At 39.8% G+C, this 14,278-nt stretch overlaps 1 protein-coding gene across 2 annotated transcripts in view; it reads right to left on the bottom strand.

Annotated features, from left to right (window-relative positions):
* LOC127455815 (homer protein homolog 2-like) overlaps positions 1-14,278 on the bottom strand; it is a 17,964-nt gene extending 3,686 nt beyond the window's left edge. The window contains exons 1-7 of one of the 2 annotated variants that reach the window (XM_051723966.1): positions 14,156-14,278; positions 3,189-3,345; positions 2,375-2,506; positions 1,996-2,088; positions 912-1,048; positions 482-626; positions 17-127 (exon numbers count right to left, since the gene is read on the bottom strand). In XM_051723966.1, the coding sequence (XP_051579926.1) occupies positions 17-127; positions 482-626; positions 912-1,048; positions 1,996-2,088; positions 2,375-2,506; positions 3,189-3,345; positions 14,156-14,157 (777 nt within the window). In that variant the 5' untranslated portion in view covers positions 14,158-14,278. Of the gene's footprint in view, positions 1-16; positions 128-481; positions 627-911; positions 1,049-1,995; positions 2,089-2,374; positions 2,507-3,188; positions 3,346-13,645; positions 13,917-14,155 lie in introns of those variants that run through there. The other variant, XM_051723965.1, reaches the window with a different exon arrangement.

The following is a 14,278-nucleotide window of genomic DNA, read 5'->3' as shown; positions in this document are numbered from 1 at the left end:
GTTGTGCGTCTCTTACCAGTTGTTTATCTTGTAAATCGGCCTCCAGCTCTTGAATTCTGATGCTCAGTTGTGCGTTTCTCTCTCTTTCCACATTCACTTCTTTACACTGCAACTCCAACTCTGAGATCTACACACACACACACACACACACACACACACACACACACACACACGCACAGAAATCATCATTACACTCTCCAGCCTCCATCTACAGCTCGAGTGAAGCATATAGTTGGGCTCATTAAACTCTTATGATAACAATATTCAATCAGTGTCTCAGAATTACAGCTCAATCAAATACACTCAAATACAAAGAGCAGAAATTGTACCTGTCAGATTCTAAACCAGAGATTGGGTTCAATTGTCCAAACCAGAACAGCTGCAATTAACCTCAATTCTTACCCAACAGCAATTAACTTGTACTCTAACTCAACTGTGATGATTACTGAAAGAGTTCATAGATCAATCAAACTGTATTTACCTTGTTCCTCAGTTGATTGTTCTCCACTTGACATTTTGTCACTTCACTCTTCCAGCTCTCAGCGTTGCTGTTTGCTTCCTGCAGCGCGTCAGCCAGCCGCGCATTACTTTCCTTCAGTGCCTGCAGCTCCGTCTCCCACTTCTTACTGTCAAACAAAAATATTAGACTTACTCAAATAATACTGTGTGTGTTCCCAGCTGAAAAGGCCAGCTTAGACCAGTGTAAATTTCCATGCTGTCCAAGCTGGTTTCATGCTGGTCTAGCCATGTTGTTCACCAGCAAAAAATGCTGGTCACCACCAAGCATAGTCTTTCTGATGAAGCTAGTTGACCAAGGTAGGCTTGGTGGTTAAGCTAGTTGAGAAGCCTGGTACGAACACCAGCACACCCTTGCTGGTGACCAGCAATGCTGCTCTTTTTAACAGGGTTACCTCTGCTCTATGACAGATTTGAGTCGGTCGTTTTCGCTCTTTAGCACCTCGTTCTCTGGGCCATAGGAAATTTTCTCATCGTCTGTTCCGTTGATGCTGGATGCCTGATTGGCTGATGGAGTTTCACGGCCAGATTCCTGATTGGACAAATATTTATCACTCTCTGACACATTACACACAAAAATGCCAAGAGCTCTCTAAAATTACAATCTGATTGGCTGACTTCACACAATGTCCAGTGGCTGTGAGTACAATACAATGCGACATTAATAGCAATATACCATTTTGTCAGACTACACTGCTACTTGTAAAAGTAGCTTTTTACTGGAAAAAGGCTATAGCGTTTTGAAAACAGCGGAACTACTGTCATACTACTGCAAAATGTAGTTTAGTAAGTAGTAGGGATGCACCGATGTATTGGCTATCGATATTTATCAGCCAGTTATAGACCAAATTAAATAACTGGCATATCAGTAATACGCATGAAACGCAGATCTGTAAAAAAAAAAAAAAGTAAAATTTTTTAAAGAATTAATTAGTAACTCACTTTGTAAAAACTCAGTGAATTCAAATGCACAATCCAGAAATAATAATAGCCACAATATGTAGAAGGGTTGGCACTCGTAAGAATGTAATATTTAATGTTTATTTGGTCTCGTTCTCACATTAATGCAGAAAAATCGCCATAAATGGACATGACGATTGTGAAAGCGGTAATAACCTATAAGCTACATGATGAGGGCAACTATCCAAAACACTTTGAATCCAACAGACTTTTACTTCTGTGATATCGGTATGATATCCATTAATGCTGCACGACTGACTGAAATTGCAATATGGCTTTGTGCGATTACTAATCCTTAAAAGGCTGCGTTTTAAACTGCAAATATGTTTTAGAAGTACAAAATAACCTTTTTTCATATCAATAATGTTAAGTCAGTTTTGTATCTTTTATGTATCTTTCACTGTGGCTGTCTTTAAAATGTTGGCCTGTCATGTGTTCAACAGATCAAATATTCAAATTATTTATTGTTAGAGCAATGAGCTAAGTTGCAAAGGAGGATATGTTTAATGTCACATGTACCTGTGAATGTTCGCTGGACGTTTCCATGTTCTCCTGCGATTTCTCTCTGGCCAGTTTCGCTGCTTCTTTCACCTCCTGAAACTTCTCAGCAAACTGTGACAAAGATAAACCACCACTTACAGCAATGACTTGCAGAGAAACATTCACTTCTGATGGTTAAAAGACATTTAGTTTAGACAGATAACTTTATATAAATTAACATATAAAAGTCAATAAAACATATTTGGCTGCTGAAGTTACATGAGGCTGCAACAAAACACAATTTAATCAAATGACCATCACAGCTAATTATAACAGATCAAGAACAACCGCATGTAATGTGCTCACAGTTCTGACTCACTGTCAGACAACAACATGCATGCGTGACGTGTTGTCAGACCTTAGACAGCTGTTGTTCAGAGGCGAAGCCGAGGCCAAACACTGTGTTCGCTCGACTATCGGCCCACTGACCGAACTTCTGTGAAGTTTTAGTGAAGTTCATGTTGGGAGTAATCGTGCTGTTGATAATGACCTGAAGAAACAAACACACAAGGACTATTCTTAGCCAGAAACACAACTGCAGATATGTTTTGATTTAAAATATAACATCAAGTCATTTTATGAAGCAATTTCTCTCAGACATGTGTCAGGTTTTATTATCTTCTGCCTAAATATATAAACACACACACTCTTTGTACATTTATGCAACTGTGTGTCACTTCCATTTAGAGAAGGGAAGTTAACAGAGTTAATAAATAACAGTATCACAATATCAAAACTGAATAATTAATATTTCAAGTGTCCGTTCTCATAATAAACCAATATTTCTATAATAAATGTCATAAGTGTGAAATTTATTAATAGACTATTAGAAGACTTATTAATTAGTAGCAGGAAAGCCACACACATACACAGCATCATTCTTGAATCTGAACCGTTTAACCTCACTGTGCGTGTGTTTGTCTGCGACTAACACACTAATGAGCAAACGCTCTTAAACTGTGTGTCTGTGTTTCCTCATGTATCCGCTCTCATAGTGACAGCAGCAGGTGTGTGTATGTACTGCGACATCATCACTGCCGCCTCCATACTGAGGGACTGATCCAAATCTCCATGGCAACATAAACCATAAACCCATTGCAGTGGGAGATCCTCAATGTGCTGTGTGTGTGTGTGTGTGTGTGTGTGTATCTCCATACACGTGTCTGCCTGACCTTTGACCCATCCACGCTGATGATGCGGTAACTGTTGCGTGTGCTGTCATAGAAGTATGACACCGTCACGGCCTGTTTACTGGCAGGAACCCAGTTCTTCTTAGTGCTCGGATCAATCTGGAACACATGAGCTCGAGTTGTGAAGATCGGCTGCTCCCTGAGACACACACACACACACACACACACACACACACACACACACACACACAATACACAGAGAAACAAAAACAGAGAGAGACAGACAGTATGTCAAGGTCAGCTCAGGTCATCACAGACACCACTGGTCACTGTAAACATGACTTCCTCTAAAATGTCAACATAAATGTGGCAATGACATGTTTATTAAATGTACAAATGATCGACTTGTCTATCTGTATTACAAATCACTCGGTGCATTTAAAATTTTTAGCGAATAAAAGAGTAAAGTATAACACGTCACTATTGCATTGCTCAATCAAGTAATGTAATCCATTTTTTTTTTACATGAATATGTCCACAGACGTCTGTGGTCACTCGGCCAATAGACCATTATAGAAGCCATGACTCAGTAGGATTCTATGGTAGATACCTGAACAACTGATTGTAATAGAGTGAAAGATCGAGGTCTATTGGACAAGAGAATTTAAACACGTCAAAATTGGGTTCCGGATGCTGTGCTACACTGGGAGCCTATTGGAGCATAAGGAGCACTATCTGCATTTGAAAAAGTATCTAACTGTCTATTGGGCATTGGGTTCCATGTATTGGTCAAGCCCTCAAATGGTCAGGACTGCCGATAATTGAAACAGCGATGCACAAAAATGACCTGTGAAAATGTAAAACACTGCTTAAATTTAACTTAAAGTTTAGTGAATAGTGGTTTGAGAAGCAGCTTTATGGAGTAATATCGCAGACACCAAAATAAAAATAACCGATAAGAGTGTGATCATTAACTTCAGTTTTACTTAAAATGTTAATGAATAATTGATGATCGGGGCCTGGGTAACTCAGTGAGTATTGATGCTAATTATCACTCCTGGAGTCGTGTGTTCGAATCTAGGGCGTGCTGAGTGACTCCAGCCAGGTCTCCTAAGCAACCAAATTGGCCCGGTTGCTAGGGTGGGTAGAGTCACGTCAGGTTAACCTCCTCGTGGTTGCTATAATGTGGTTCTCGCTCTCGGTGTCTCATGTGGCGAGTTGTGCGTGGATGCCGTGGAGAACAGCGTGGGACTCCACACGCGCTAGGTCTCCGCTGTAACACACTCAACAAGCCACGTGATAAAATGCGGGAATTGACATCTCAGACACGGAGGCAACTGAGATTCGTCCTCCGCCAACCGGATTGAGGCGAGTCACTACGCCACCACGAGGACTTAGAGAGCATTGGGAATAGGGCATTCCAAATTGGGGAGAAAAGGGGAGAAAAAAAAAATAAATTATTGTGGCTATACTTATGAAAAAAGTTTGTATTTAAAGTTGTGTAATGGAACCACATTGTATGAGATTTTTTTTCTTTAGAAAATGAGGGATGTGTCTAAATCATTTTCTGTGGTAATCAACATTATGCCTCAAATGCTGACAATAGAATTTAACAAAACAATATCTATGAATAAATATCTATGAATTAATGAAAAGTCGCAAAGCAGTGCTGGTTTTGATGGTAATGACTGGTCTGCTCGGAGTGCTGTTCTCACTTCATTCATAAAAGTTTGAACAAAACATCCAAATCTTTGTGTAGATTCCATTGTCTGCACTCCTCACACTTTTGTCCCATGATAAATATACAGTAAAGTGCCCTAAAACTCATTTGTTTTCATCTCCACTCATAATGTGATGTTCAGCCACATCTCTGAGTGAGATGTAGCTCTTGACCCCCTCCCATCCAACCCCCGTAACCGGCCACATATTTTCACACCCATTTCATTAGACTTTTGTCAGTCTGAGTTGTGAACGACTGCCACTGAACTAGGAGGGTTTCATGACACTTTAAAGCCACATGGATGCACGTCTCACCACCCCACCCCCAAACGCAATATAAAAGAGTAAAAACAGTTTTACTCAAAAAAAGAACTGAATGTCAAGATGCTTAAGGGCATTTTACACGATATGTGGTAAGCTACAAGCTTTTGTGATCTGGGCAGTATGTAGCACAAGTGCATTAATGCCTGCAACTGCTATAGCTCAACACAAGAGAGTGAAAACATGCATCTCTCAATGACACAATTACTGTAAATAGCTTAGTTTATTCTGTGTTGCATTTACGTGATAGTACATATATAAATAAATAAGAAAAGATAAAAGTATTTTATTTTTATGGGCTGTTTTCCCATATTTGATTTCTAAACTGAAGTAGGGTAGATCGTGTTTCCCTAGTTAATGGAAGAAAAAAAAAGGAGGATGTTGGGCACACTTGGAGTAGCCAATTTTTTATATTATAGATCTGCTTTGGGTGTCTGTTGGCCGGGGTTGGGATGGTTACTTTTAAAATGTATTCCACTACAGATTACAGAATACCTGCTGGAAAATGTAATTTGTAACGTATTCCGTTAGATTGCGTTACAGACCTTGAGTAATCTAAATACTTTGGATTACTACTTCAACAATGGCAGATTTATTTACTTGTTTTGACTATAAATTAGTTAATAACAAGTAAAAAAAATTAATTGCCAGCGTAACCAATCCTGCTCGACCTGCTCCAAGCGGGATTTGAACCAGCGTCAGCCGGCATGGGAGGCAGGCACACTAATGAGGAGGCTAAAGGCTACAGCCTCTATCAGTCGCTAGTGCACCTCGAGGCCAGGGGAGTGAAGTTTACACATACTGCACAGCTATCACATACCAGCTGGCTCCCGTTACACCAGTACAGTAAGACACATTAAAAATACAATCTCTGGGGGCCTGGGTAGCTCAGTGGTAAAATACGCTGGCTACCACCCCTGGAGTTCGCAAGCTCGCTAGTTCGAATCTCAGGGTGTGCTGAGTGACTCCAGCTAGGTCTCCTAAGCAACCAAATTGGCCCGGTTGCTAGGGAGGGAGAGTCACATGGGGTAAACTCCTCGTGATCACTATAATGTGGTTCATTCTCAGTGGGGCGCGTGGAGAGTTGAGCGTGGTTGCCGCGGTGGATGGCGTGAAGCCTCCACACTGTCTCTGTGGCAACACGCTCATCCTTATAAGATGCACAGGTTGATGGTCTCAGACGTGGAGGCAACTGGGATTCGCCCTCCGCCACCCAGACTGAGGCGAATCATTACACGACCACAAGGACTTAAAAGCACATTGGGAATTGGGCATTCCAAATTGGGAGGAAAAAATAAAATACAATCTCTGAAAAAAGCCCAAATACATTATGCAGTGTTGCTTCTAAAACAAGATAAAGCAAATTTACCTTGTTTTAAGGATTTTTCCAATATTTTTGAAGGAAAACAATGCAAAAATAATTTCTCATCAAGAATAAGATTTTTACCCTAATATCAAATGTCTTACTAGAGGAAAATAATTATGATCTAATGTAGATTTTCTTGATAAAACAAATATAATCATGCCTAGTAACAGGTGCATGTAAAAGGACTAGAAATAGCATTTAACTTAGCATAAAGCTAAATGTTCAAATGACAATTTACACAACGTTAACTATTTCTGCTGCTCCAAACTTCAAAACCCCACAGTGTACATGATGACATCATCTAATCGCATCATTTATACGGACAAATGTTTTCCAGCTGAATAGACTAAATACTACATTAAACAAATAACAATAAAATGCAAAGTAATCTCTTCAGTAACCAAAATACTTTTGAATGTAACTGTATTCCACTAGTTACAATTTAAATCGTTGGTAATCAGAATACAGTTACTAATATTTTGTATTTTAAATGCGTAATCCTGTTACATTTATTCCGTTACTCCCCAACCCTACTGTTGGCTTTAGATATTGTCTGCACAATCGTTTTATAGTTGTTCAATCGTAGAGTACATCAAAACTAAGGTTAATTAATGCATTTTAGCCAAACGTCACGTCAGACAACTTTATGCAATCCGAGTTATTACATTTTTCAGATTACTCGATACATTTTTTTAAATCATTAGATTGCTTGATTACACAAATAATGGACAGTGACAGCCCTATTACTAATACTTGTCAAAAATAGTGAACAGCAAGTTTTTTTGTTTACAGCTTTGAGATGGCAAATCGTTGCTGTTGTATGTTAACCATTGCAAATAAATGCATTTGTCACTTCCAAAACTGCAGTGTGTGAACGTGGCCAAAATCGCAACCTGCTTATCTTTCAGCTGTTAGTCAGCTTTACCTGAGCTGCAACGCCAGATGACAAACATCATCCAATCCCACTGGCCTGCTGAAGGACATTGCTTTCCCTATTATTACAGTACATCTATATGCGGCTCTGTTGCTGAGCTTGGAATGGCAAACTACCATCCTACATCCCGTTTATAAGAAATAGTAAGAAACTCAACCGCTGTTTATGACATCATCATCTCAAACTCAGCAGACATGGAGAGGAACAATAGCTGTGAGCACAATCATGTTAAGTCACATCAGTGTGTGTTTCAGCTGCATCACTCTATACAGTCACCCTGAACATATCTTGACATGTGTGTATGTTCGTGTTTGACACTCCCGTTCTCCACCTCAAACACAATCACACCAAACAATCTAGCACATTCAAAGAGTATCAGCTGAGCTATGCCAGGAATGCAGTTCTACCTGCACACACACACACACACACACACACACACGTGTCCCCTCAGGAGCCCCACCTGAACTCTGACCTCACAACTCAGCTGAACTCAGCTCTGATCGGAGCCGACTGTGAGGGGTGGGTGGAGCTTTAAAGGACACTACGCTGTGACTGAACATCCAACTCACATTCCATTCCAGTTCTGCTGTCAGTGCATCAGTATGCTCAAACACAAACTCATGTCCCCTCAAACACAAGATTTAAATCAGCCTTTAACAGTTTAATAAGTACAATCATAATCATGAAACTCAATCACATAGCAAATACTTCCGATGACGGAACATTCAGGAACTATACAGTACAAGCAACCGGTTCCACAGTCACACATTCTATTGAGGGTGTGACACAGATCCCCTTGAAACTCGTTCGCTGTGACATCATAAACCACCCACACAATACTACAGTAAAAACACCATGAGATGTTTAGAACAGCTTACTGTAGTTCTGATATATTTTCAACATTACTGCTTTTCATTAAAGTCCCTGACAGACAGCACTCATACCATCTGCTGTGTGACACCAAAACTGACACCTGAATAGTCACAGTACTATACAATCAGGGATATAAATACACACTTAAAGCTGAAGTATGCAGTTCCTGCGCCACTCGCAAAAACAAACTTTCTGAAAATTAACCTATGAATGGCTTACTTATAGTTGTATCTGCCTATTAAGTTGGGATAGAAGGAAGTATTTTAACACTGAAAAAGTTGCATCAACTTTAAGACATTAAATCATACATTGTTAGTTAAATTCACACAGTGACTGAGGTAAGCATCATTTCAACAACAAATAATGTTTGCACTGATGCAACTGCAGAACATCAGGTCAGGTCATGTTCTGCTTCACTTTTAATGTTCAAACAAGAGTCTATATAGTATAATTATTATTTCGGAAAACTTCTGCATCACCAGTTTAAAGCTCCATTCACACATGCAGCTACAGGATCTCATTCATTTTCAATGAAAGCTGGCGACTTCTGGTGTCTTAAGCCACAGCGATGGTTGGCGGCTAGATGTGGGCAGAGTTTCCTTTAGCCGGTAATTACCAGTTTCTGACCGTAAAAAAACATCCCAATGTCTGACAAATTAAAACAATTTCAGACACAACGTTCGGTGAAAATATTAACAGGAAGCATCAGCAACCCGTTTAGTTGATGCCACAAATGTACAGCGTGACGCTTCGCTGCCTGTTTGTGAAAACCTAATTTGCACGTTGTATCCCATACTCTGGCAAGAGAAGCCTGCGTTATTCCCATCTCGCATGCCCATAGCGAAAAGCTTTGCAATTCAGAATCGCATTAAAACAGCATTGCTTTTTCATCTTGTGGAGAAGGACACCATGATTATGTGCATCTCAAGCTGTAGAGAAACGCTGCACACATTTGACTTAATGTTGGCAGCAAAACGCTTCTGTGCTATGTGAAATCTGAGAAAAATGTCATAAAAATTAAGAGAAAGAAACAAGCCAATGTGAGAAATTATTTGACATAACTTCGAGATTTTTGTTATTTTAATATTTCTTTGTGAGCAAAAATGATGTGGCAAATTGCAGTTTAGCTTTTTGCTTTGCCCTCTGTTTTTGGTCTGAATGTTTTTTCTTAATTAGACTCTAAATCCATGACTGCCATTTTTTTTTTTTTTTTTTTTTTTTATTAAAAAACAGCTATAATGAACAAATGTTTTTTGATTGGGTCATTACTATATTGCATATTATGCACAGTCCATCGAATTACAGTGCAAAATAAAATACCGAAATTAGATTTTTTCCAATTTGTCTGGTAAACTTTATAATTCCCGGACACATTGGCCGGCACCTAAATTGACTTTATGCTAATGATGAGCGATTTTCGGCAGCAACTACCAATAGGAGTGAAGAGAGTGTCACTGAAGCTTACGTGATCCGTCTCCTTTGAGATACTGGAGTCGTGTGCAAGAAATCGTTCTGTGAATGATTTCACTGTTCTATGATTTATCTGTAACCACATACATGGATATAATAAAAAATTATGCGTAGAAAAGAAACTGTCGGCAGTCTGAGTGAGTTTGATTCGTACACTGATAGATCGTTCATTCTGTTAATGATATGATCCAATGAGCACTGCTGCAGTTTATATAGCTAAAACACTCTCTCTGCAGAATGTGCATTTTTAGGGACAAGAAAACGAATTCCTCTAATTCACATTAGAATGAAATCTTAGTTTTACTTGCAATATGTCTCATCTCTGATCAGATTTTCAAAAGATATGGCCAGATGTGCAGTCCACCAATAACGTTAGAGCGACAGCAGTAGGAACGCCCACTATTGACGTACAGGGACTAGCGACATCAAGAAATAAAGTCACTGCATGTGTGAACGGGGCTTAACTGGTACTTTGAGGATAGATTACTTGTTCAAGTACATAAATGTATGTTATACTGAATCCTTCCTCGGGCAGACGTGACCCAGAAATGTCCTCCATTGTGTCTAAACTTCAGTTTGCTCTAAATCAGGAGGTTTAGCCAGAGACTATTTAGCTTGACTATTGGAATTAAACTGGAACACCCAATATGGAGGGTGTAGAAAAGGAAGTCCTGCCTCACAAGAGCCAATCAACTTTCAGATACAGACAGTTACCTAGAAAACATGCATGCAGATTAGCTTGATTAGCCTGCAAAAAGAATTTCCTTTTTAGCATGATCTAAGCAAAAGAAGCATAATTTATAATACCAGTGTTGTCAGATTTTACTGTTAAATTGAAATGTGTTTTATGATTGTAATTTGACCAACTAGATTTCAGTCTTTCCTCATTCAAGTAGATAGGAGCTGTACTTTCATGACGCTTGTATCCATAAAAACAATAGCTGCCCGTGGACTGACTTGCCTTGAAAGGGACTTTGATTTAACTCATCCCAAAGCTGAAAAGTTCAGTAAAATTGAAATCAGTTGAATTGAAGTCAATTCACTTCAGTTCAACAGTGACCTGGCACACAAGTCCAGTTTGGTCACAGGACTAGACTAAATAAATAACTGTCTGCATATTAATTTTTCCATAAGAAATCAGATCAGAGAAAGTCTGTAAGTACACAAGTGTGAAAGACAAGTGATCAGCTAGTATCATTTGTTTCTTCCAGGTCTAGCAGTTCTGTTTATTCACTTTCACCATTACTGGCTGCTCTAATAAGCTGTTTGAGATTAACAGCTTTTCTAGGTTTAAGAAAATCCGCAAGGCAACATTAGATCTGTTGCTCAAGAGCGTTTGCTGCTACACCATATCATCATTCACTTTCACTGACGTTCCTGATGAAACTATACAACGGAATTTGATGTAAACTCAAGATCTGATGGTGGTTCTTGATTCAGCAGTGAATGATCAGCACTGCTTTTTTGCAGTTACTAGCAATACAGTGTATTAAGTCATTTACTTTGGCTTGCAGGGCTGGAGCAGATGGTTGAAGCCAACACCATCTGCTGATAGAGGCTTCAATCCCCACTGGAAACCCGCAGTCATTTACCCGCCGTTAAGCACTATAGTGGGGTTCTGAACGTTGTGCGACCGCTACACACACAAATGCTGTACAGTTTGACCTGCAGTTGGTTTTGCAGACAGTGACTTCACAATGTGACAGATCAGCATCAATAAACTCTTTCCATTCATGTAACTGGAGACCAGCAGCAGCGTGAAGCTCCAGCCTCTCAAAAGTACTTTAAATAGACACTCCAGTGCAACAACTTACTGAACCCCTGACAGCCAGTGAACTTGAAGATGGTTCCTACAGCATGAACTCATGAGGCATCCAGCGTCACGTAATGTCTGGCGGTTTAGGGTCAAATCCTGACTACACGCTTTATTAGCTTCATCCATTCCAAACAGCAGAAAGAGAGATTCCATGCTGTAACAGGTTTATGTGTAGAATGAGGTTAATCTATAACCGTCCTGTCACTAAAACAGCCTGAAGCTGAAAACTAAGCCGTAATCGATCAACATTACAGAGATAAAATAAACTCAGTGGAAAATGGAACACAAAGCAATGAAGTAACTTATATGCTGATTATAGTCAACCTGATTTAAAGCCTCAGTCACTGCAAATTGTGTCATCTATGCTGGATCACAAAAACACATTCTAGATATTTACTGTAGACCTAATACATTCTGAACATTGGTCAGACTATAGCTTTTAATTACTGAAATATATACACTCACTGATCACTTTATAAGGTACACATGTACACTTAATGTGATTATCTAATCAGCCAATCGTGTGGCAGCAGTGAAATGCATAAAATCATGCAGATATGGGTCAGGAGCTTCAATTAATGTTCACATCAACCATCAGAATGGGGAAAAATATGATCTCAGTAATTTTGACCGTGGCATGACTGTTGGTGCCAGACGGGCTGGTTTCAGTATTTCTGTAACTGCTGATCTCCTGGGATTTTCACACACAACAGAATTTACTCAGAATGGTGCCAAAAACAAAAAACATCCAGTGAGCGGCAGTTCTGCGGTTGGAAACGCCTTGTTGATGAGAGGTCAACCGAGAATTGGCAGACTGGTTCAAACTGACAGAATGTCTGCGGTGACTCAGATAACCACTCTATACAATTGTGGTGAGCAGAATAACATCTCAGAATGCACAACATGTCGAACCTTGAGGCAGATGGGCTACAACAGCAGAAGACCACATTGGACACTTTATTAAGACCATAGTGTTCCTAATAAAGTGCTCAGTGAGTGTATTAGACACTGCTCTGACTATATCTGGGATATTTACTCTTATGTTTTGGTTGGACATACTGAAAGTGTGCTCAGAACACACTACTCTCATAAGTCTCAAGTTCCACTGAGTGACAGAAACCAGGTACTGTCTTTCTTAATGATGTACTAATTACACAGAGCTGTTTTTATTAACTTGTATCATGCTATTGTGTAAGAGAAACCGAACTGACTGCACAAACCTGTCCTGCAGCTCCTTAAGAAACCCAGCAGTGCTCAAGGCAAGCCGAGTTCAGACCGGTGTGACAGACACACACACACACACACACACACACACACACACACACTAGAGAGTTGTTCAGAGTGACAGCACTGCTGCCGACTCAGCTGTCATCAGCTATATACATTTACATATAGATTTAACACTGTTTTAATCTATTTTTTTTATGTATGTACATTTAATAAAGTCCAGTCCACTCGACTATTAAACATCAAATCTTAGATGTTTTAGCTGAAGGGTGTTTTTTTTTCGAGAGCGGCGCGAGCTCGTGCGGGGGCTGCTGAATGTGCGCATAAATAAAAGCCAACAAATCACCTGCTGTATAACCACAAAACACACAATCTGACTCCTTACTCTTAAAAGACCGTCACAGACTTCAGCCATTGTTATTACAAAATCACCAGGCAGTGATTTTATACCAAATATGATGTCAAGCGCGTGTCATCTGTCCATGATCACGCGCCACGAAGGCGAATTAATTCACTTTACAAATCAAATTAAAACGATTAACGCGCACCGGATCTACATGTGTTCATATGGATAAATCCTAATCGAGCAGTACAGTATTGCTTTATGTTTTAATAATGTCCTCAAACTTTTTCTGATTTGATTCTGCCTCACGCGCCCACAAATGTAGACTAACCTTCAACCTTTGCGCTGTCGTTTTTCATCCATAAAGAAATCGAGATCTGTCGGAGAAATAACAACAACGAAAACCAACACAACAGTCAACGTCACTCACCCCATTTCAGTGACTTTAGATAGGATCTACGGCGTTTATGTTGCGTCTCTAGTTGCAGAAACAGTCAAATCTCCCGCATCGGTTCCAGCCCGATATATGTCGCTACAGCTGAAATGTGATATTCCCGAACTATTCCGCCGTGCGTTATTCCTCCAGGTCCCGTCACTGAGATATAACTAAGTTTCACCTGCTGTTTAATATTTAAAGGCGGCACTAGTGAAATATATCAGTGAGAGTGTTTGAATTCATTCCGCAGCAGAAGATCATGAATTCAAACTGAGCGACAGACGTCAGACGCGCTTCAGCCCCCCCCCACACACACCCACACACACCCACACACCCAGACCCAGAGGATCAATTTGATATTATTTCCCTTTATACATCAAGTCTCTATCCATCAGATCGCTGTAACTACATATTTACTCCGTGAGGACGCGATAAACCTCCGAACTAACTGAGAAACTTTAGTTATGGTTATTATTATGGTAATATTAAACTTCTCCCACTTACATTTCAGCTGAACTAATATGTTCCGCCGCGAGTCTGCAGGTATCAGAAGAAACGCGTCATTTTTGGGCTCGTTTGTGGAAGGCGTGTCAACTGATCCAATCGACCAGCTGCATTATTAATTAA

The sequence above is a fragment of the Myxocyprinus asiaticus genome, chromosome 18 (assembly GCF_019703515.2).
Source record: "Myxocyprinus asiaticus isolate MX2 ecotype Aquarium Trade chromosome 18, UBuf_Myxa_2, whole genome shotgun sequence".
NCBI lineage: Eukaryota > Metazoa > Chordata > Actinopteri > Cypriniformes > Catostomidae > Myxocyprinus > Myxocyprinus asiaticus.
Note: the sequence above shows the minus strand (reverse complement) of the source record. Positions and strands in the feature narration are given on the sequence as shown.